General features: G+C 42.9%; 2 protein-coding genes across 3 annotated transcripts in view; both read right to left on the bottom strand.

Moving 5' to 3' along the window:
- Positions 1–143: 143 nt before the first annotated feature.
- ARL6IP1 (ADP ribosylation factor like GTPase 6 interacting protein 1) lies at positions 144–6,538 on the bottom strand. Of its 2 annotated transcripts, none has more exons than XM_059484405.1 (6): positions 6,479–6,538; positions 4,840–4,973; positions 3,066–3,185; positions 2,134–2,251; positions 1,416–1,500; positions 144–1,197 (listed from the first exon to the last, which is right to left on the bottom strand). In XM_059484405.1, exons 1-6 carry the CDS (start codon positions 6,512–6,514, stop codon positions 1,079–1,081), a joined length of 612 nt encoding a protein of 203 aa, XP_059340388.1. In that variant the 5' UTR covers positions 6,515–6,538; the 3' UTR covers positions 144–1,078. The 2 variants fall into 2 exon arrangements, with proteins under 2 accessions (XP_059340388.1, XP_059340390.1); XM_059484407.1 differs by having other exon boundaries at positions 3,069–3,185.
- Positions 6,539–10,393: 3,855 nt separating this feature from the next.
- The window catches only part of SMG1 (SMG1 nonsense mediated mRNA decay associated PI3K related kinase), a 60,758-nt gene continuing 47,102 nt past the window's right edge, over positions 10,394–24,049 (bottom strand). Inside the window, exons 49-63 of the mRNA XM_059484143.1 lie at positions 22,520–22,792; positions 21,725–21,959; positions 20,020–20,246; positions 19,202–19,352; positions 18,920–19,109; positions 18,230–18,699; positions 17,141–17,275; positions 16,205–16,357; positions 15,694–15,873; positions 15,264–15,491; positions 14,623–14,834; positions 14,315–14,421; positions 13,811–13,990; positions 13,573–13,679; positions 10,394–12,902 (exon numbers count right to left, since the gene is read on the bottom strand). Of these exons, the coding sequence (XP_059340126.1) occupies positions 12,825–12,902; positions 13,573–13,679; positions 13,811–13,990; positions 14,315–14,421; positions 14,623–14,834; positions 15,264–15,491; positions 15,694–15,873; positions 16,205–16,357; positions 17,141–17,275; positions 18,230–18,699; positions 18,920–19,109; positions 19,202–19,352; positions 20,020–20,246; positions 21,725–21,959; positions 22,520–22,792 (2,926 nt within the window). The 3' untranslated portion in view covers positions 10,394–12,824. The remainder of the gene's footprint in view (positions 12,903–13,572; positions 13,680–13,810; positions 13,991–14,314; positions 14,422–14,622; positions 14,835–15,263; positions 15,492–15,693; positions 15,874–16,204; positions 16,358–17,140; positions 17,276–18,229; positions 18,700–18,919; positions 19,110–19,201; positions 19,353–20,019; positions 20,247–21,724; positions 21,960–22,519; positions 22,793–24,049) is intronic.

Below are 24,049 nucleotides of genomic sequence, written 5' to 3'. Positions count from 1 at the left end.
ACCGCCCGGCTGCACACAGCCAGGGTCTCCCCACCGACTGGCTGTGCCCTTCAGCACTCCCTCAACCCTTCCCAGACCTCCTGATACACTGAAAAGTGCACTGACACCCTTCTCTGGACAGGGACAAGGAGCAAGTCTTCAAGTAGTTTCTCTTTAGTCTGTATTTACCTATTCAACAGTTACAATAGACACTGAAGAGAGTTCATTTAAAACAGTAAACTTTTAAAACATTAACACAGGTTTTAGCTTTTTAAAGAAAAACAGTTCAGTTTTAAAAAAGGAGGGAGAGATCATAGAAAAGCACAAACAATTCAGGCTTATTTACAGAGTCAAACTCAGCATATTCAGAGTGATTTTGTATACAGACAAACATTCATAAAACCAAACGTGCTACAAAGGCTCCATGACAACAGCAGTTCCCAGAACAATCAGCTTTTAAAGTTACACACACCCTCACTCATTTTCTACAGTCTCAGTGCAATGAGTTTACACTACAGCTAATAACTGAAGTACAAATTTATATATTCCAGACCCCTACTCCACACATTCTCAGGTACACGCAGCCAAACAGGTTCAGTGAGACAATGGAACCTTCTGCCCCATTTTGGATGTGCACCCTCAGCCATGACCATTCTCACTCTGCTAATTGTCCTCCTGCCACAAGGATCAGTAGTAACAAGTCTCCAAGAAGCATCAGCCTTCAGAACTGCCTCTCACACTTGCTGCAGCCACAATTAATGATCAGCAAATCTAACACAGTCACAGAAACACTATCAAGGCATTACAGCTCTGCTGTTGGGGTGCTTATGCCCAGGGTGTTTGATGAAGACACTTAACAAGCTCCATACATCAAAGAGGATGTCTCAGACAGGATCAGCTCCAGGCTGCAGAGCCCTACACAGCACAGGAAGAGACAAACCCACAGCAGCTGCTGGAATGACTTTTTCACTTCATCAGGGAGCCAATTAAAAAAAAAAAAAGTCAGTGAGCAATACAACTTCTATTGTCTTAATTATACATTAATTCTCAAAACTGTTCCCAAGAAAACCTTCTACTAGAGTGAACAGCACTTAAGCCTTCATTCATTTTTCTTTTCCTTGTGCTTGAGAAGTTTGTTGATCTCCCTTTTTGCCATTCCAATGTACTTTGTGATGATCCCATGCTGGTTTAGTCCAGGAAACAGCAACAAGAAGCTTACTAAAGAGGAGAAGGAGGAAAAAAATAAACAATTAATACTCTCTTAACAAGCTTCTGTCACTCTGCAATTCTTTGCTTCCCTTAAGCCCCATTAATTGCTTGAAAAGAGAAAAACAAAAACACCCCACCACACTTAATCAAAAATTACTTCTACCAGTCTCAATCCATTTCAGGCAGCTAACAAGAGAGTTCCTTGTGTTTTGCATGCCCACACTTACCAATAAGATAGGTCAGAAAAAGATTGTGAACCTGCTGTCCAATCCAGGCAACCACAGCAAGAGTGAAGACCATGGTCATGAAGTACTAGAAGTGAAAAGGGAAGAGTTACCACAGAGCTGCTGGGGATTCTGCCTTCCCTTCAGTATTTGGCAGAACTTCAACATTTCAAACTAACATGAAGCTCTCTGGCTCTTCCACCCATGATACCTATGCACAGCCATGTTCAAACTGAGATTACAGGATCTGTAATTGGCCATTCTCACTTATTTTCAGACCATCAGCTGAACAGTGCATGTTCTTTTTTGCCCAGGTATCCCTTAATGCCAGACTGTGCCATCCCCAGTGTTGCACCCACAGCTGGTTTGGGACAGGGGCTCATTAGCTCATGCACCAGCTGACACACTATTGAAGATCCAGGTTTTTGGAGTTTGTGCACACTGGAAACAGCTTTTTTCCAAAAATTTACCTATCCAGAGAAATCCAGTCTTCCTTTATCTAATTATCAAGGGTTTGCTCATAAAATACATAGAAGTGCAAGTTTTTAAGTTTTGTATCTTACCACTCCAGGTCTGAATAAATGTGTGACCAAGTCACAGCCAGAAGCACCAGCTGCTGGTTTGGAACACCAGTTCATTCAGGCCTTGCTAAAATACTTCAGACAAAGCTAAATCACACAAAATTTTAAGAAAACAAGGATTAACCCCTAGAACTCAGTACCATTTTAGGCTTTTCTTCCTTCAGAGTGAAGAGACGCTTCCACCAGCCAACAATCCGGCGGCGACACTTCACCAAATTGCCACAAATCTCGTGAAACCTTTGCTGCTGCTCCGTGGTCCTTTTATTAAAGGGAGGGGGAAAAAGCCAGAATAAGAATTCAAGATTCAATTTTAAATTTTAAAAAATCCTCCATGGCATTTTTCCAGCAGTAAAGAAGTACCCAGTGCTTATCCTGGCACTTGCTTTGCTTAGCTTGAACCTTAGTGAGCACTGCAAGGAAGTGCCCACGTAATTTTCCTGCATGCTGAATGTTAATTAAATTGACTCCCTGACCTTAATCTGATACCAGTGTGAGAGACACACAAATAATGCTTATCTACATAAGAACATTTATCCTAAAGCAGATACACTAAACTTCACCTTTAACTCAAAATGTTGTTCAAATTAGGTTCTTCTTCAAGTTATTTCTTTTATACAAGGCTTGCCTTTTTCAAATCTGTTTCGCTCACAATCACATTCATACTCTCTCTGCATTATTCTCTTTTTTATCACATTTACTACTGCTTTTTTCCAAACATGAAATCAGTACTCTTCCACATAATTTCACTTTTCAGTATATATTATCTATTACTAAAAACTAGTCTAGCAGAACTAACTAGCATGCTTAATGGAGAGTAAAGAATGTGCCTACTTCTTAAAAAAAACAATCTGATTTTTCCAGAAGAAAAAGAACAAGTAAGTAGTAGTAGTTCTCTTCCAGAAAAAGAATGAAGAACATGTTGCTACTGTCTTCACTTCATGTATTATAGAGATTGCTGATTTCTCTCTACAATGACTCTACAAAGTAACTATTTGATATCCACAAATCAGATATCCATTTTGATAAAGATCATAATTACACTCAGTAAACTTTCAATTGAAGCTTTCCTCACCACTTATTAGAGCCAAAGATCCGAGGAGCAAGAGCAGGAACCAGGTAATCAGCCAAACAGAGGAACATGACCAAACAGGAGACACCTGAGAGAACTGAAGGGTCCAAATAGTAGATCATCCTGCAGAAAGAAGAGAAATTATTTCTGAGTGCTCCAACTGCTCAATACTAGACATGCTTGGTCACTTCTTCAGACTGGCTCAGAGCTTCCTACACCATAGCTCTCTCTTGCCTAACCTCAAACAAAATTACAAATAACGCCATTTTCTCTTAATAGACCAGATAAGAATATGCTACAAGCAAATAAGGTACAAAGTTCAGTAGAAGTAAAATTTCATTGTTATTATTCTCTCAGAAACTGACCAACAGTGAACTTAACACTGACTGAGGGATGATGGTGATGAGTCAACAAATGAAATAACCAGGCAGAGTAAAAGCTCTTATTTTGTTGCTCAAGTCACAGAATTAGGATCCACTAGAGGCTGTCATTTGCTCTGTCTCTCCTGGGAGAGCCAGCCAAACCTGTTCTGGCCATCAATCTCCACTTAAAGCAGTGCTGCATTCTCCATATTCAGTCTGCCATCACTCAAACACAGCAGAAGGGCAACTGGATAAGAAGCAGCTGATCTCCCAAGTGTCTGATAACACCAGCTGGGCCCTCTGCTATCCAACTGCACTTCACAGAACTTGCTGAAAACTGAAACAGTAAAAGCAAAGAAATGACCCAGTCCATGGTGGGGCTGTTCTGTACATCTGCAGAGTGCCACTGCAGGGCCATGTGCTCTGTACATCTGCACACTGACACTGTGCTGGGTGCTCAAGGTCATTGTGGTGAGTTCAGAACCTCAAGTAGGTCTGCATTTCCATAAAGTATTTCTCAGCACAAGATCTTCCCTGCTATAATCACAGAATTTATAACAGAATATCCTCAACTTCACACAATTACTTCTTTTAAAAGTTACTTCTCAGTTTCCATTTGATTTCCATCATCATCTCCCCTAAAAGGAAAAAAAATTATATTAGCCAAAAGACCAATTATCCCTGCCTCACCTGGCTGAACATTTATTTTTGTAATTTCTCTCCTTACTGCAGGAACAGACAGAGCTGGCAAACTGCAGAGCTGGCACAAACAGCTGTCTGAGCAAGGCTGTCAGGTCATCTTTACTACCATGTTACATAAAAGCACATCCAAGTGCCTCCAGCACCTCCAATCAGACAGGCAACATCTTTCCACCCTGCTGATTGAAGTTACCTGCAGTCTTCCCTTTTCTCCTTTCTCACAAGACATGACAGAGACTATTAAAAAACCCTAGCTGTGGAAAAAACCCCTGAACTTATCCTGAACCCACAGCAAAGAGGGAGAGTAGGATATTGTGCTCTGTGGAAACAAGCTTTCTGTAAGGATACTGCTGGTGCTGTGGGGGGAACCAAGGGAGATCATGAGATCTGACCAAGAAGCAGGGGACAAAGAACGAGGGCAGAACATGAATGCAGCACTGAAGAACATTCAGCTGAGCACAGGAAAAACCCCAGCAACTACTGCTGGCAAACAGCTTTTGCAGAAACCATTCTGAGCAGGATATGAATCATGTGACTTCCTGCTTTCACTACTTTTGTTTTTAATTTCCAACAAAGTTCACACGTTTTAAGAAAAAGAACCTAGAGTAAAACCATTCCTATTACACTTCTCCAGGTGTCTCACTAATTTTCTTAATAGGCTTGGTCAGAGCCATGAAGATGCAATGATGCTGCAGCTCCCTCCTGCAGGTACTCACAGGAAGGAGAAGGAAACAACACTCATCAGTGCCAGGGGAAACCAGGCTCGCTCCCAGCGCAGAACTTTATCTGTCATCAGAATCACTTCTCCCCATCCTTGCAACTGCTCTTCCAAGCTTGCAGTTTCAGCTGCCTACACAAAAAGAGAAGAAAAATCCTTTAACTAACCAGATTATCAAATTAATTCCCGCTCTGAAGTTGCTAAAAAAAAAACAGTGTAATAATTAAAGATCCCAGACACAAATTTTTTTGAGTAATTAAATTAGTAATAATATTGTGAGTTTTGTACTAAGTTATGACATTGTAGCAGTGATGCCTTTATATAGTTAAGATCCTAGCAGCATGTATAGGCCAAACAATACCTCCTCCCAGATTTTGCCAAGGTGTTTTCCCCTAATTTACCATACCCCATTTACCTTACCCATTCCCCCCCAGAATGTCAAGTTTTAAAGCCTCTCAAGTTTTCAGTGTCAATGACTGGAAAACTGTAATGTGAGAACTGTTTAAAAATAAATGTATTTTCCAAGACAACTCTACCACATTAAATTGAAGCTTTCTAGCTGCTGTCCAATGCTAGTTTATTATGAGGAAGATGGATAAAGACTCAGAATCCACAGTACAGTAACCCAACTGATGACATCTGGACAGCAAGTTCTCCCACAAGCTGCCCAAGACAACCTTTCAACTCCAGTTCCTATGTGATTCCTACATTCCTCCAGCAATGAGGCCCCACCTGTGCTGCCACCAGCTTGCTAAGCAGTTCACCTGAGGTGTTCCACATTTAACAGAGCTTAACAGTGTCCCCTCAGTGCGAGATGGCATCTCAGAGATTACAAAACTGAGGTAAACCGTGAGCAGAACCGACTGCTGCCCGAGCAGTGAGAGGCGACAAGCCATGAAGACTCGCACGTCGGCCGCGCAGAGCTAACAGAACAGGTTTCACTCCCAGCTATGCGCTACACTTAATTCCAATGAGAACTCCGACGGCACTAGAATAACAAGCACAACGCAGCTCGTGGATTTTCTACAAATTCCGGAGCCTCCCCCCAAGCTCCGAGCTCCTGGAGCTGTTCCCTGTGCCCAGGCTGGGTGTGCAGCACCGAGCGCTCGAACGCCTCCAGCCTCTGCCCCTGCACAGCTTTTTACTGCCATTTCCCACGGCAGCCGCTTACCAACTGAGGCATCACTATATATATAGCCTTGTGTTTATTTAACTATTCCAGCATATCTTGGCACGTTTAGTTAAGCTGAATCACCCAACGCCTGCCGCTCTCCGGGATCGCTGCGGCGCAGCGGGAGGCAGCACGCACACAAACAGACACACACGGACGCGGACTGACAGACGGACACAGGCTGTAACCGCCGCAGATCACGCAACGCCGAGCGCTGCTGGGGGCTCCGGCCCGCGAGCAGCAGCGCAGCCGCCGCTCCCGCGCCCCGGGCCCGCACTCGCCGCGGGCCCCGAGCCCACCCCACACCGAACCCCCAGCGTCGAACCGCGGCACACACAGCGCCCCCGCCAGCCCCCACTGCGGGCAGGGCAGGGCACTGCGGGCAGGGCAGGGCACAGCGGGCCTGGCTCCGGCTCTGCCGCCGCCCCCAGCAGGCCCGAGCGGCCGCCAGCCCGCCCGCCCTCACCAGCTGGTAGACGCTGTTGTTGTCCCCCTCCGCCATCTTGCGCCGCTCCCGCACCGCCGGCCACGCCCTCCCTCCGCCCGCCGCGCAGCCGCCTTTTATAGCCTCCGCCGGCCTACTGAGCGCTGTGATTGGCCAGTCCCTGAGCCCTGCCGGCCGCTGGTTGGCTGCTGGGATTCGAACCGCGCGGGGCGTGCGCGTGCCCCCCTGCGCGCCGCAGTGCGGCTGAGGCGGCGCCGGGCCCGCGCGGGGAGAGCTGCTGGGCTCCGGGGAGCGGCGGCACCCCCACCGAAAAGTCACGCTGGAAAAAGAGTTCTGATTCCAGCTCTGCGGGTGAACTTTGTCAACTGCGCCACGGCACTGAGTGACACACATCGGATCTTTCCTTAAAACACCTCCAGGGACGGTGACTCTACCACCTCCCTGTGCCGCCCGTTCCAATACCTAATCACTCTGTGAAGAAATTTTTCCTAATGTCCGACCTAAACCTCCCCAGGCTCAGCTTAAGACTCTGTCCCCTTGTCGCGTCCCTTGTTTCCTGGGAGCAGAGCCCTACGCCCAGCTGGCTCCAGTCCCATTTTGACCACCTTCCTGAGGTCACCCTGAGCCTCCCTGTGTCCCCACGAACACCCTAAGCTCCCTCAGCTGCTCCAGCCCCTTCCCCAGCCCCGTGTCCTGCTCTGAGCCCCCTGTGTCCCAGTGAACACCCTCGGCTCCCTCAGCTGCTCCAGCCCCTTCCCCAGCTCCGTGCCCTGCTCTGAACTGTGTCCCCAGTGAACAACACCCTCAGCTGCTGCTCCAGCCCTTTCCCCAGCCCCTTCCCCAGCTCTGAGCTCGCTCCAGCCCCTCAGTGTCCGCTCTGAACCGAGGGACCCTGACCTGGTCACACCACCTGAGGTGCGGCCTCAACAGTGCCCAGCACTGGGCCAATTCTCTTAGTAACATCAAAGCCCAGCAAGGTGTTTTATTTCCTTCAGAACTTGTGGCAGCATGGAAATAAATACAGGAGAAAGGCACTGGGATATAAATATTGTTTCTGACTCAGCTCTCTAAATGCTTCAGGCACGTGAGTTAATGAGCGTAATCACCGTGCCCAGGATGCAATGCAAGGCTATAATGAGAGCAAAGAAAACATCTCGGGCACCAAAACTGCTCTGGCACCAGCTTGAGGGAGCCAAAAAAGAGGACTAAGGAAGATAGCGTAAAAGCGAACTCATGTCTGTCCTGAATGGTTTGGTCTTTCACAGGGTGCTTCTCACTCATTCTAGAACATATGTAAAGAACAGATGCTATACTGAATAACTTTCAAATTTGTTCACATGCCACTAAAAGCTAACAGTATTTTCATGTAACATTTTACACTTATAAATTGTGGAGTTCACTCTCAAAATCTGTAATTTTACCACAGCAAACTCACACAAAAGGTGATTTCATAAGTAAGTGATGATGGCAGCAATAATTTTATTAGTCTTTTAAAAGAGCATGGAGCCATACAGAGGCATGACCTCATAGCAACCTTCCAGTGTCTGAAGGGGCCTACAAGGAGAGGGATGGTTCATCAGGAACTGTAGTGACAGAACAAGGAGTAAAGGGTACAAACTGAAAGAGGAGAAATTTGGGTTAGACCTTAGGGGGGATTCTTTACTGAGGGTGGTGAGAACAGGTTTGCCCAGGGAGATTCAGTGCTGGGAGATGTCCCTGCCCATGGCAAGGGTGTTGGGACCAGATGGTGTTTAAGGTCCATTCCAACCCCTCACCGTTGTGTGATTCTATCATGCATTACAATTTCTACAGATATTTGCAGTGCCCTGCAGCAACACTGCTCTGGCTATGAGATACCATCAGCCAGCTCCTGGTTTCATCCATTTATGTGATTCTCACCACAAAAGACCCAAGTACTTACCAGTGGAAAAGCAGGCACTGCCATCATCTCCAGCCAGTCTTTCACCCCAGCCAGGTGGCACTGCAGCATTCCTCCATCCAGGGGGCCCGTGGAGGTGCCTTTCCCTCCTATTAGGTGTTGCTCCGTGCCTCAGAGGGGCAGAGGGACAGGTCTGAGTGCCCTCAGGCCCAGCAATGCCAGAGAGGCCATGGCACACAGCACAGGGCACCTGCCACCTGCCCACCCCTCCCTCGCTGAGCAGCCAGGCCTGGAGAGGCACCAGGTCACATTAAAAAATGTGTGCATAATGTAGAAGTATTCATAAATTCCATTGTTAAATCTGAGCCATGGTGCAGGATCAGCAGCAGCTCAGCACCTCCTACCTGAGCTACACCCAGCTGTTTTGCTTGCCTGGATGCATGGCACAGACCATGCTGCAATGGGATCCATTCTTCCTGCACCAAGATTCTCTCTTAGCAGATGCACAGAACATTAAATCCCCAAGCTGGCTTCAAAGCACCTTTAAAAGGGGCAGTGCAATTGCTCTGTGCACTTAGAACAGGCACACAAAGTTTACATGTCAAGCCTCCACCCTTTCAGCATACCTAATATACATTTATTATGCTATTAATAAAAAATTAGCCTGATGAATGGCAGAATTGCTCTAATCAGCTATGTATTTATGTACACAGCAGTAGTTTGTAGCTAATATCTGTAATTTCTGTGAAATCCTTCAGCTAAAATGTTAACAGTATGCTCGCAACTTCACTAAAGAAAAAATGCATTTTATAATTTGGGACCACATTAACAAACACACAGATGGCAGGTCCTCTGAACTATTTTTCCTAGTCAAATTCTTTAACGTATAAAGCGTGTCTGCTAATTTTAGGAAAAGCTTGACAAAAAAGAAAAAAGGAAAAAAAGAAAGCAAAGAAACCTTTGAAGTACTTGAGTGCACTAAAACAGAATGGCTAATGTACCAGGCACAGAACAATGATGAATAATTGAAGTAAATTAACCTTAAAGACTACAGCACTTAGAAAAACAGAGCTTCAGCTTGAGGGACTTGAGTCTTTTACACACATTTGAAAAATTAGACAAAACATTATTCTATTTAAATAGGATAATCCTTGAGGGCAAAACCAATTGTTGCAAAGCAAAACCAGACCATGAAGTCCCTAAAAAGTACAAAACTAATTTCTGTTAACTGTATAGATCTGTTGCCTTTTCCATTTGTTGTATTGTCTGTGCCATTGTCCTACCAAAATAACCTAGGACACCACTAATAATTCTAGTTTAACACACCCCAGCAACCCATTTGGCAGAGCCATGCTCACATCATGGCTTTCCAAAAGGGGAGAAGGAAGAGAGGCAAACAACCAACTCCATTTTCAAATTTTCATCTCAACCATGAGCCTATAGAATTGTGAGTGGGTAACAAAACTGCTGAACATATGTGGAATTTGGCTTTGAGAAATCACTTTATAGCATGGTCCCTTGGTTAATATTTACTGCAGGTAAGCTGCAGGTACAAAATTGCCCTTAGTTGAATTGTTTCACTTCTATAGCTTCAGCTGGTTTGTATTTAGAGAGGTGATTCTAGAATTGCATTATTCTAGGTGTGGCTCACTGCACAGAAAATAAACACCAGTTCTACTGAAAATAAAGGAAGGACCCTTATGTCTTTGTAAGAAGCATTTTTTAAGAGAATGTAACTAATGCAGTCTTATTTACTATGCAGGGTGTGTGAGCAGAACCTGAATTTTAGGTTTCATCAAGACTGTTCCAACCTCCCATACTGTCAACATTTCCAAGAAAAATGTGTCAGCACACATGTGAACAGTGCAAGTCCCACTAGCTCCAGCACATCTGAGCTGTCTCCCTTGCATTAGTTATGCAAATTTAAATCTCTAGAGAATCCTGTTCTAATTTGGGGTTTGGTTTGTTATTTGTTTGTATCAGGCACTTTTATTCCTCCCTGTTAATTTTCACAACCCACACAGTGTTGCACAGAAGGAAATTAGAAACACGTATCCTTTTTTATTTTTTAAAACTTTATTAAATTACGCAGTAAGAACCCATCTCCACACAAGTGTTTCATTTCTGGATGGCAGAGGTATAATACATGAGCCACAGGTGAGTGCATTACCCCTCCCTTCCCCCCAGCTTCCAAGAAACAAAACAGCAGCTACAACACACTCCTGTCACTACACTTCTCCAACAGATTGTTCATAAGGTCATGTTGAACTGGAGAAAAATGGAAAGGACCAACAGTGCCAAGCGTCCTGTTGTGCACATGAACGTTCTTCACTGCAGCATTCCAGCAGCGCTCCCGCGGCGAGCGTGGCAGAGGGTCAGGAAGCGGCGGCAGTGGAATGCGTTTGCACGGGGACTGGTAGATGCAAAGCCTGCGACTTCCCTAGAGGTAATCAGGCAATCAGAGTGCAAGGAAGGCCATATGACTGTTGAAAACTGTTACACTTCAAAGTGCATGTCCACAAAAAGTTGGCAACAGAGAAGAAAGTGAATTCTAAGACCTACTGCGGAGGCAGAGCAGTCAGCATAGTGCAAATACCGAAAGGAAGAGAAGTTTGCTGGCATTGTCCAAAAATCACCAGCCAAGCTTCCTACTCAGATGAACTGCTGCAAACCCTTTCAATTAAATTAATTTTATGCCAGTAGTGGGCTTGGCTCAAATCTTTTAATACTTGGATTTTGACTGAAAAATGCTGTATTGAAAGTGTGGTTTTACTCTGAAAAGTGACTAAAATGGCATTAAGGATCTTCCCACAATTTTCAGCGAATTTATCTGGGTTCAGAATGCCAGAGTGCATTTCTGCTTTAGCTATCAGCACATTTACAATGCTGCAGTTGTAGCTGAATTTTGTTAGGTTTGTTTCTCTAAAAGGAAGTTGCCTTTTCCTAAACGTGTCCTGCTTAAAAAATAAAGCAAGAAGGCTTTCAGACAACCAGCAGACAAGCAGGACCTTGATCCAAGGAAGATGATGCCATTTTTAGAGAGACTTTTCTGACCATAATCACACTTTGAGAACTGATTAAAAAAAACCTTGGTGGAAGATTCCTTATGGATGCATTACTGAATAGCCATCAATAGAAGAAATATGGCAAAGGAAAAACTACTTTGCAGAAATCTTTACAGATCTAGTCGAACAAAAATTTGAGAGTCCTTCATTTCTTGGATTATATGTATACCCCTGTGAAGTGAAGCACTGGAATTCACAAGTGTGAACTAAAAGGATTAGGAAAATGAAGTAAAAAGCATATCACTCTACCTCCACCAGAACATCACTTTATTGTTTATCTGTCATCAACAATGTAAAACTCTACTAGATACTCTATCCTGGTTTTTAAAAAGGTAAAGATTACATTGGATTAGCTACGTAGTACGAAAGAAACTACAGCAATCACAGTAGAATGAGATTGGAGGGACAATTTGAATTACAAAAAAGTGTACACTGCAAGCAGAGGGAAGTGCACATTAAATCAAATGCCTGTAGGAATCATTACTTTTAAATGCACAGTGACAATTTTGAGAAACTGTACATAATAGAATCACAAAAATGACTTTAAAATAACCAAAATTACATTTTGCATTTGACCATCCAACTCATAAGTAATCGTTGATGTTCTATATTTTCAGTGCTTTTGGAGAAATTGTTTACCAAACAGAATTTAAGTTGTTAATTTGACTAAACTGTGAAGTAGAAGGATTGAAATAAAAAGTATATTGGAAGTACGCCTAACCTACAAGAATAAGCCAAGAGGGGTGTATGCGAGGAGAGGCTGGGAGGGAGGAGTGAAAGGAAAGAGGAAAGGGAGAAGAGAACAAAGGCTTTTTCTTCTATCTCAGAAGTTCTTCCAATGCAGTGTGTATCTGATGTACAGCTCTTTGCTTTCAGTCCATTTCTGAAGTTTACATTTTGTAGCCTTTTCCCGTACTAACTGGTCAACTCAACCAGCACTGCTGCCACAGAACAAGAGGAACGAGGATCTGAACGCCTCAAATCTGCCCTTGCTGTGACTTCTTCATGGCCCCATTTTTCTGTTTTTCTTTGAACAGGGTTCGGTGTTTCCTGAATTGTTCACAGGGTCAGGTGGAATTGAGTTCCAAATCACTCTGCCGTTTGTAGCATCCTGATTTCTTTCTGCAGCTGACCCCCAGACACGTTTGCAGTTCTTCCGTAGCAGAAAGACAAACCGTGTTGCTCAAGCGGTGAGCGTTCACCCTTGACCGTGGGGGTTGCAGACCATTGTGTTTAGCGTATCCCTGAGTGCAGCTATCCTGCAGGATTCACTTCCCAGTGCACCGAGATTTCCTAGGTTTCCTCAGATTAAGCCCCAGTATGCATCACCACCGACTGTGGTGCGGCTACGGATGCCTGAGGCCGAGTTGATTCTGGTGGATGTCTGACCTCGCTGAACCAGACCGAGCTGCTGTCTCCCTACTCATACCCAGGCAGTCCAACCTTCATACAGCTGAGCCAAGTTATCTAGATTAGTTGCTTCCTTAATCACAAAGTCAACCTATTAAAAAGGTCAAACAAGGAATTAAAAATAAGCTAGAATTTTAAAAGAGTTTAAGTGAATTCTTAGAATTTACTGTTGAATGCCACCTGTAAATATTTCACTGAAAAAAACCTGAAGTAACTGTAGACATAACTTTGTGCAGTCCACATAAGAAACAGGAAGCTATACTGCAAAAAAAATCACATTATCATCCCATTCACAGCCCCTATCTTGGAAGTAGCCATACCATTCTCAAATACTGGACAACTGACTCTGTGTGTCCCCTGACTCCGCTGCCCAGAGACAAGAGCTGTGTGTTGTGTTAGTGAACACAGACAAGTTCTGTCCCTTGGGCAGCTGTACAGATCTCGTGTTCTCCCTGGCTACCAGCAGCTGTGGAATAAATGTTAGCTTAGTGACAGACAAAAGACAATTTTATCTGATTCATGGCTCCACATAAACCTCCCATACAAAAAAAAAAAAAAAAGCATATGACAGTTAAAAAAAAAAATGCAGCAATACAAGGCAGTAGCAGCAACGTTGATTTGCACTGCAATAGCTCCCATCCCCAAAGGAATCCCCATTCACACCAGGATTTCAGCCCTGAAGGCACAATTCAGCACACACACCTGCTAATTAGCATGTATTTAAAGCAAGGACCACTACTGAAACTTTATTTTTAACTCACCTGTTCAGCCACAGACATTCTCCTGTTGGGATCCACATCTCGGCCCTCTAACTTGGCTTTGACCCGCTTCCACACGCTAACTGCGTAGGAATTCCTCTCCTGCACAGCTACAGGTACAAAACAAAGTTAATGCAACTTGACACTCCTGCACAGAAACTCACAGAGGTATTTTTTTGTTGCTGTCAGTGGTAGGGTTGTTGGTTTTTTCCTAGTAGTTTTTTTTAAGGTTTGTATTTACCTTTTCCTGTTTTAGGGTCCCTGGCTGTCTTTTTGGGACTACAAGCAACACTTTTGCCAGTTCCTGGGACTGTGTTTGGAGGAGTATCCGCTGATGTTGCAAGATTTTTCTGAATTAGCTTTCTTGCATTCTGTGACATCACCTCTGGCTGAGTTTTCTGCCCTGTATTGCTACGTACAGCTGTAAAGAAAATTTAAAAGTGCTTAAAGTCTTCAAAATAATAGCATTTTATAGAAGCAAGAAAAAGCACAATTAAATGCATAGCAAGTAGACCTATCCGTTTTTCAGAAAAAATGCATTTTAAATTTGCATTTTAAATTCTGCACCGGTTTTCAATCTTTCAATTTTCTAATTTCTTTAGTTTCATAAACAAGTTCTACTCCACTGCTAAGAATTTATTTATATTAAGCAAATTGTCTGTATTTCAATGTTCAGTAAGAGCTATGATTCCCTCTCTAATATCAATTCCTGGTGGTTTCATGTTCATACTTGTGCAAGTATTACCTGCAGCAAAGGTTGGCTGATATGTAGCAGCTGAAGTTGGGCTGGAGCATTCATTTGCTGTATCCGTGACTAAGGGTGATGCAAACCCCACCAGATTATTGTAGACACTGGGAAACATAACACAGTTGGTAAATACTCATGCAACTACTTGACTTACTGAAAACCCAAAAATTCAATTAATTCAAATTTTGCAAGAAGATTTCTGAGTTCTACGAAAATCATCAAGCATGTGCTCCATGATATGTTCCTGCTACATGAAAGCAGGTCTGCAAAATGCCTTTTGTCACCTGAGACAAGTTAACTCTTACCTTTGGCTCTGTGTTTTAAGTTCTTTCAAGGTGGGAGTTATCTCCTGCAGCATTTCAACATGTTCCTGACTGCGGACTTGACCCATAACCTGAACTAATGTAAACAGAACTGTCTGAATATTATCTTGCCATGATTTATATTCACCCAGGAACTGCCTAACACTGTTCTCATAGGGAACATCTTCACCATCTGCCAGAGCCGCTTCTTCATCCTGTAACCAAGATGTGCAAAAACGTCAACTGCCATATTTTGGCTAAGAGAATAAAGTGGAGATTTCTAAGCCCTTTCAATCCTTCAATTTGTCATCTGATTACAAATAACTATAACGTTCAGTAGTTATGTATAAATAAATAAATTTTTAAATGATAACATTTTTTTCAGATTTAGAACCAAAAGGATTTATAAACACAATGTTTCAACTGCCAAGAGAGAGAAAAGGTTCAGTTCAACCAAAGCCTGCTAAAGCTAATGCTAGAAAGTTTTATGAATTCTTGAACATGAACTTTATGTCTTGAACGCCATATACACAAACATTTTACTGTTTCTAGATACTTTACAAAGCACAAACTACAACTGTTATTTTTCTTAAACTGTACTGACACAGGTTTGAGGAATAAATTTAAGGATGTTTCAGGCATACCTTTGCCATAGCTTTCAGTAGATGTTTGACATCGCCAAGCTGTCTGTTATGACCCGTGAGCACAGTTTTAATACTATCCACCAAATTCTGAATTGTTTCACAAACTGTTTCTATTTGCTGTTCTCTTTCTGTTTGTACTGTTCTCTGTGTGGATATCTCCTGGGTCAACTGCTTGTGAGCTGAGTGAAGCCATTCAGAGCTGCCAATAGGATGTTCAAGACCAGTGCCCTAAAAATAACAGAAACATTTCTTTATCTGTACCCAGAGATAAAATGCACTTGCTGTGTAGACAGCACTGCCAAGTGTTTAACTGACAGCATGAATTCTGCAGCCACACTCCATCTGCAGGTACATAACCCAGAGAATGAAGGCAGAGCTGAGAGCTCCCTGCAGTGACTCTGAGGGGTTTCAGGCCCTGCCCTGTGCTCACCACCCTCTGCAGCAGGCGCAGCTCCAGCTCGGACACAGAGCTGTTGAACTGGGATGCGAAGGAGCACATCTGCTGGCAGCGCTTGAGGAGGTCAAACAGGGCAGCATCCAGGTTCAGGGCTTCTGCTGTTCTGGTGCGCAAACTCTCAAAATGGATGATATTACTGCAAAGGAAAGTGACCTGGAAAGCAAAGCCACAGTGAGAAAAATTATTTCACTTCAACTGCCTATTAGACAAACACTGTTTTTTTCATGTGCTTTGAAGTGAGGATTTTAAACAGACAGAAACTGCTCTGTTACAGTAGCAGTATCATCCCAGGGTCATCCAACCCTGCAGCAATTCTCACAAAGATTATTCCTGTTGCTTTCAAGTGGGATTCCCAGAAGTATTTGATTATCTATGCTTGCTCTTTAGATGCAGAGCAGAAACACATCTTCTACAGAAACCTCGAGTAGGAAATGAAGAGTGAATACACTCATGGAATCAAGAGTACTGTACTTATCCATAGTACCTGACTTGCTCTTTGACTTTCTTTCAGTACAAGGTTTCTTCTTTCAGCAATAGTGGCATCAAAATCTTGCAAGACTGGGGCCAGTGCAGGATTAGCACCTCCTGCCCATTTTAAACGCTGCTCAATACTTGCTTCAAGTGCTGCTAGTTTCTCCTGCATTGGGGAAGAAAAAAGCCCATATAGATAATTCACAGTGATATACAGCATTCTAAGCCTGGCTTTAAATAAATTATGCATACATAACACATGCAGACATTTTCTTATGCCGTATATGTAAAATACTGTGGCATTCACAATTGACAAATGTTGGTAGACTTTAACTCACCAAAAAAAAAGCGAAAGTAATCAGATTTCTAGACTAAGAATTATATAACATCAAAGAGTCCCTCCATTATTTTGCAAATAATTCAAGAAATTATTATAAACAGTACCTTCACAACTAAAAAAGGACATTAAAATTCAGGAAGCTAAGCAGTATTTAACAAACAATTAAACATTCTCTATTACTGGCACCAAAGGAATCTAAAATACTGAGCAAAGCCACAGCATACAAACCTTAACACACAGAAGAATAAATCTGCCCATTTCTACAAAGGGAACTTCTGACATTTAGCTATGAAAAATGACAGTAAGGATGATCTAAGGCACACAAACTTAAAGAAAAGGAGCATTAGTAGCCTTCAGAAAGAAAGGTACTTTGCAGAAAAATACAAATCTGTGAAAGACATTTACTGCTATTCCAAAGAACATTTTGGATGAGACAGCAAAATCAAACAATGTAACAGTATCCATCACACAAACTGAAAGAGATCAACGACAACACCCCCATATTTGTGTAAGACAGCAAGCCATAATTCGAATGTGGCAGATGATTTTGCAGTTTGTGTTTGCCACATTTCAATGTGCTGCTGGACAACCCTCCCCAAACAGCCATACCTGGACCGTGGCAATGGAAGCTTCAATCTGACTGAGCGTGTGAAGTTTCTTTTTCATGTTGGCTAAAATTGCAGAACGAGGTGGAGTGACAGAAATAGCCTGGGGACGACTGATGAGCAGATCTTCATGCTGCCACTTTAAGAAAGCAACAGCAACACTTGATTATCAATATTGCTCAGCACAAAATACTTTACATCATAAACAGCAATTCCAGTGCTCTGGTACCCTTTATCAATAAGGGCACTTAAAAGGGCTGCACATCAGACAGTACCAGAACATCTCAAAGTCCTAAATCATTCAAGAGTATTAAATTATACAAGTAGTTGTAAATTATGTTTTGCTGGCTTAGATGTTTATACCATTAATCAGATGTGATTTACACACATCTTTTTAATCTAAAGGAAAAGCCATCAATATTCAGAAACAATTCACTTGTGATACCTTAAAACCAAGACAATTTTGCTTATTGGTCTATGAAATGGTTTAACAACTGACCAGGAGAAAGCCTTGTCCCTTATAAAATTAAGATCTCTGATAGTACAACACAACTGGATACCTGTGTAAAGGTACACAATAGCATTTATCTAAAGCCTCAGAGGAGCATTTTTCAGGACTGATACTGCTGCTATTTGTATTTTTAATGAAATAAAGAGTGGAGCAAGGGGACAGTCAATGCATTAAAACTTTGAAGGAAAGGTACAAAATGACATTCAGCACCTCATACCCTCTGTTCTAAGCCATCTCCTCCCTTAAAATCATAATCTGAGAAAAAGGGGGAGAACAGGACAGCATTGCTGGTAAAAAAGCCAGAGAATGACCTATTTTCTAAAAAACAACTTAATAGCTATTGAAAAAATTTACATGTATTGATTCAAAAAAAATTTATACGTTGCAGAATTTGCTTCTGTAAAGCAGACGGTCTTCCAGAAAAGCCAGCAGTAACACTGTTCCTCATATATTATAACCAGAATACCTTATAAAGCCCACTAAAATACCTTAGAACTTATTCAAGAAAATAGCATGTTTGTTGTGCTCTGACACTGTAACTCAGGCTGATTTTGCCCAGCCCCAGCTGTGCTGGGCTCTCACCTGGAACATGGCAATGTGCAGCTGCACTCTCTGCAGGCTGGTCTTGCACGAGGAGATGCTGGTTTCCAGCCTGCGCACCAGGTCGTGCTTCTTCCAGGCCGTGTCGTAGGAGCTGGCCAGGACTGTGGCCCTGTTCATCACCAGCTGGGAGAACTTGCCAATCTGGATGTTGTGCTCCACGGCTTTCTTGCACAGGTCATCCACAGAAACTTTGCTTTCTGCTCCAAAGTCTTTAGCCTCTACCTGAGCAATGATATCGACACCCAGAGCGCTGATGAAACTGCACAAGGTCAGTCCCAAAGCTTGATTTGGAAGGCCAATTAAAAGCTGCCTCACAAAGTCTGCTGTAAAAGCCTTAATTGGCTTGGCCATTTGATCTTCACTAAAACAAGAGTTCCTGTAAAGGGCTTTCACATTGACAATTTGAACAGGTCCATTTACAGCATTCTGATCTTCAATTGAACTGATTCCTTTTAAAGGGAAAGAAATAGTACTTTTGTTATAAATGACACATTTGATGCATCTAGAAGAATAATACCCAAATTACAAACACAGCAAAAGCACAGGAATTCATTTTTAGTTGCTGCTTCCTTACCCCATATTTAGGGTAAGTTACTACTTTATGTTCTCCTGAACAGGATGACAAGTGGATAAAGGCACACTGAATATTTGATAATGACATTTATTTACCTGACAGTGTCTTAGAAAAGGTACCACAGAGCCTGAAAAATTCTTTAATTGTTTGCAGTCTCTTCAGAAAGAATATCTCCTCCAGCACCTGCCGATTGTTGTCATCATCAAAGAAGTTAACCTGGGTGCTGCGGGCTTCCCTGATTATGTCAATCTTACGCCAAGCAAGAGGTATCTCCATCTTGTTTAGCTGAGCAATGTAAAGGAAATTAATTAGTTTGGCTTTTTTGGAGGTTTCCTAATGCTGACTCAAACAGTGCTCCAAAAAGAACAAATCCATACCTTTTCAATCAATAAACCAAAGGCAGTTTCCACTTGAGCAAACATTCCATCAAAAGCTACCAAAAGCATCTGACCAGCTGACATTTTGGGAGTTTCATCAACTGAACCATTTCTGGGCTGAATCAGTTCACCATACTGAGCATGAAGTACTCTTAACAGGAAAAAAAGAAAGAAAATTTACATGGTTTCGCTTAGTCCACAATAAACAGAATTTTCTTAAACTGACTGATTCCACAGATTCACTGTACCACTGATGGACCCACCACAACTGGCTCAAGGGGAACACCACTTGCAGATTTTGAATTGGTTTGTTGTGTACCAAGCACCTACCCAAAATTTACTGTCCCACGTTACAAGATGCACAAGTCTTCGTTTGCTCAGTGTTTTGTCTCATTTTGCTTTTTTAATCAAGTCACTGACTCATTAAGCAAAAGCTGCTCATCAAACACTCCTGATGAGCAGTGCCATGGTTACAAGCTCTCCCTTTCACAGGTTCCTCCCACAAACTAATAAACAAGTTCCTATTTTTAGTATCCTTTCACTTCAAATATAAAATCACAATTACATATTTGGAAGAAGTTGACTACCAAAAGTCAGTTTTAAGCAGATGTAAGTGTAAATTGCCACAGCTCCATATTTCTGTGTATGCACGTGGATAAACACACAAACACAGAGAAGGAAACAAGTGCACACTTTATACTGTACAATCGATGCATTCTTGGGCAAGAAAAGCCTGTATCTCAAAAAATAATTTTATACAAACTAATGTTCTTCAGTCTTCACTCTCTCATATCTGAACTGAAAAATAAGTGATTTACCTTGCAACATCAATGTAATGAGTGTGTGTCTCCTCCTCTATACCCATAGCAGCATTTCTTAGGTAGGCTTGAAGAGATTCAACCAACGTTTGCAAAGGGACTCCATCAGTTGTTTGCTCTATGAGATTATCCAGCTCATGGAGCATACTTTCTAAAGTGTACTCTCCTTTCATTAAGCACCTCAGTGCTTCAGGGAAAATGATCTGCCTGAAGTTGGAGTTCAATTCCTGTTGGGAAGTAGGTATGAAAAAGTAAGAACTTTTCCCCCTCAAAAAAATATCACGTGCAACATCTTTTGTCATTTTAGTACTACACTACCATGCAGCAGACATCATCTAAATATAACATGATGGTGGTCAGCCAAGAGTCAAAAGTCTGCTCTTGGATCAACTTTGAATAAATTAAGAATATATTAAATCCTGTACAAAGCAAAAGGTCTGATATCTGCAGCAACACAGCAACAACCATCTCCACAGCACCAGCAGCAATACCTGGCAGTTATCCTCAGCAGAGGCTGGGGGACACAGAGTTCATAATTTGTGAATTGGGTTTCATCAATGTAGGCTTTTCTTTTCCATTACATAACTATGAGCAAATTAAATTATTTACTGAATTTATGATTTCTTAAACTGATTGGACTAGAAAAAAAAATAGAGAAACTTGCCAGGGAGTGATAATTTTGCCACAGAAATCAATGCAAGGAAGAAAAACAGTACCTTAAGTGGCACAGAGCAATTCCCCCCAGGAAGAATGCAGCAGAGGGCTAAAGGCAGCTATAGAAAGAACCAATGTGCTCTGTCTCCAAGAGGAGATGAAACACACCAAAAGGACTGGTTATCTTGACTGCCAAGTAAGCAGGGAGCTCAGTGAGTACATCTTATCTAAGAGCTCACAGGGAGGACAACAATGTGTGGGTGAAAGATCCCCACTGCAATGCAGTGAAACTGCTGCCATGCACATTTCTGAAACAGTTCTGAAATGTTACAACTTCAAAGAGAGGAAAAAAAAGTGATGAAAATCCAAATGCACTTATGCAGTTTAAGAGGAAAATATTTCTTAAATCAATACAATGGAACCAAAAGCCTCACAAATCTATTTAACCAGCCAGAGTGTATAAAGCACATTAGTTTTCAGCAGATATTTCACTCAGACTGCCCTTCATAGGTTTTTTATGTTTTATTAATGTGGAAACATTTCCGAATCACAAAATTATAAATGCATTTTTCTCCTACCCAATATTGGAGACAGGGGCCTGTACAACAGCTTTTCTGAGTTTATTTGAAACTATTTGATTGAGGTGAAAATAAGTAAAGTTTAGCAGGAGCAGAAAACAGAAAGAACACATTTTGAAGAGTTTGGAAGTAGATCTGGACTGCCAGCAACAGAACAGAAAAATGAAAAGGAGACATGAAGCTGGTGTGCCTATAAAGCTGATACCAACATCTTCCTCATGGTTACTTATTTGACAGCAGTTTTTTGTAATTTGTCATGTATAGATCTAAACAGTTTCTTATAACCAATAAAAATGTAAATAACAGAAGCAAATGCCTGTTCAGCTCAATCAAATACAGCAATCAGGAGCAAGACTTGTGAAAAAAATCTCAGCAGCATCATAGACAAACATTTAGCCCACTAAGGAAGAATCTATTAAGAATGACTTCACTGAAGCCTTGAAGGATGGGGGAAAAAATAACAAAAGACTCACCTGAAGTGAGATATATACTCCATTGGCTAAGTGAACAGCTTCTGATGCTTCCATGGGGTTGGGAATGTCCAAGTCCTGGGGTACAAGATGGCACTGCTTCAGCAGCTGCACGAGGCACGTGACATTGCCACTCATGCTGCAAAGCTCCTCCAGGAACCAGGCTCCATCTCTGGATGTCAAATCAACCAGCTGCTCCCCAGCACTGGATGCTGCACCTTCCATCATCAGGTTTCGCCTGGATGAACAGAGACACTTAGACACGGTGCCTGCTGCTGCTCTCCTCACAGAATCCATCACTGACTGGTCCTGTGATGTGGCCTCTGTAAGAAACTGTCTCTTGGGCTGTTGTTGGAGTCCACTCTGGCTAGCTATGGACCCTGGCCCACACGGTCTTACGTGGACAAAGAGAAACGCTCTTCTCCATGTGGGGACAAGTGTCCCGTTTATTGGCCTGGGAAGGGACACTTCAGGCCCTGGTGACCTCCCAGGTGGAAAAGAGGGTGTGACCTTCTTGCAGGGGACCTTTATACCTGAGGCAATGGGGGCAGGGGAAGAGAACCATATCCAGTGGGATACGACTGAGGAGGGGCGAAGGGAGGGGTAACCAGAGCCCAAACCACCAGGGGGTAGGTATAGCAGAGGGAAAGACCATGCGATGGGAGAAGAGAAATAACAATCTATGTGACATAACATACTCAGTACAAATTTCCAATCACCCAGTGCAAAACAACGACTAAACAAACTTTTAGTGCAATACAACAGGCCTCCAGCAGGAACTCTCCCCAGGGAACTCACCTGGTGAGGGCGCACAGCGCGGAGATGATGACGCTGGCCAGGCTGAGCGAGCCCTCCTCGCCGTTCTCGTGCAGGAACACTTTGATGCAGCGCTCGATCTCCTTGAGCTGCTCCTCGCACACGGGCACGGTGACGGCCTCCTGCTTGAGGCGCTCCACCTGCCGGATCAGGCGGCTGTTGATGTCGGCTGCGTAGCGCTGCAGCGTCATCTCCGTGGCCGTGATGAACTGGCACACGCTGGGCGCGGGCTGGGGCGCGTACTGCATCTCGTACCTGTGCAACACACACACACTGACCACGCTGCCCTTCTCGGGGGTAACAGACTGCTTTCTGCTCTGCAGGTAGGAAAAACACTCCCTGTTCTGCAGCCATGATATTTTCTGAAAAATCCCTTTGCCAGGATTTTTCTCCTGAGAAGCTGAGACGCCTCAGAGGAAAAGAACAACAATAATTATCTGCTGCTGTGGAATACAACAGGTGCATCTTTGATTGGTCTGATGTGGTTGTTTCTAATTGATGGCCAATCACAGCCCAGCTGTCTCAGACTGTCTGGTCAGTCACAACATTTTATTATCATTCCATTCCTTTCCTTTCAAGCCTTCTGATGAAATACTTTCTTCTATTCTTTTAGTATAGTTTTAATATAATAAATATATCATAAAATAATAAATCAGCCTTCTGAAACATGGAGTCAAGATTTTCGTCTCTTCGCTCGTCCTGGGACCCCTGGAAACACCACATTTGAACCATTCCTAAATCACCTACTGTGCCCAGTTCTGGCCCCTCAGTTTGGAAAGGATGTTGAGATGCTTGAGCACATCCAGAGGAGGGCAACAAGGCTGGTGAGGAGCTTGGAACACAAGCCCTATGAGGAACGTTGAAGGAGCTGGGGTGGTTTAGCCTGGAGGAGGCTCAGAGGTGACCTCATTGCTCTCTACACCTTCCTGAAGGGAGGCTGCACACAGGTGGGGTCAGTCTCTTCCACCAGGCAGCACTGACAGAACAAGAGGACACAGTATCCAGCTACATCAGGGAAGGGATAGGTTGGATATTAGGGAAAATTTTTTCACCAAAAGAATAATAAAGTATTGGAATGCTCTTGCCAGGGAGGTGGTAGAATCACCATCTCTGGATGTGTTTAAAGAAAGACTGGACATGGCACTTGGTGCTATAGGCTACTTGAGGTGTTGGGGCGGGCATAGGTTGGACTCTGATCTTAGAGGTCTCTTCCAACCTCATTATTCTGTGATTCTTAACTCTAAATACTGCAAGAGGTTGATAACTTCCCTAACAATGCTTTTGGAAGGTCCTAAAATGCACCATATTCCACACCTATTTGCAAGGACATAAGACAGCTGTCCTTGAAGCAAAGAATGAATAGAAGATAAAAAGAAAGGAAAAAGATTTTAGAGGAAATGCTCAAATATAATCTAGATCTCTTAAGCCAAGCCATAATAATGTTGAAACAACTTGATTCAAGATGAAAAAAAGAACCAGAAGCTGCTTGAAAATCTACTAGATTAAACAAAA

Source organism: Ammospiza nelsoni, chromosome 17, assembly GCF_027579445.1.
Source record: "Ammospiza nelsoni isolate bAmmNel1 chromosome 17, bAmmNel1.pri, whole genome shotgun sequence".
In the NCBI taxonomy this organism is placed as follows: domain Eukaryota; kingdom Metazoa; phylum Chordata; class Aves; order Passeriformes; family Passerellidae; genus Ammospiza; species Ammospiza nelsoni.
Note: the sequence above shows the minus strand (reverse complement) of the source record. Positions and strands in the feature narration are given on the sequence as shown.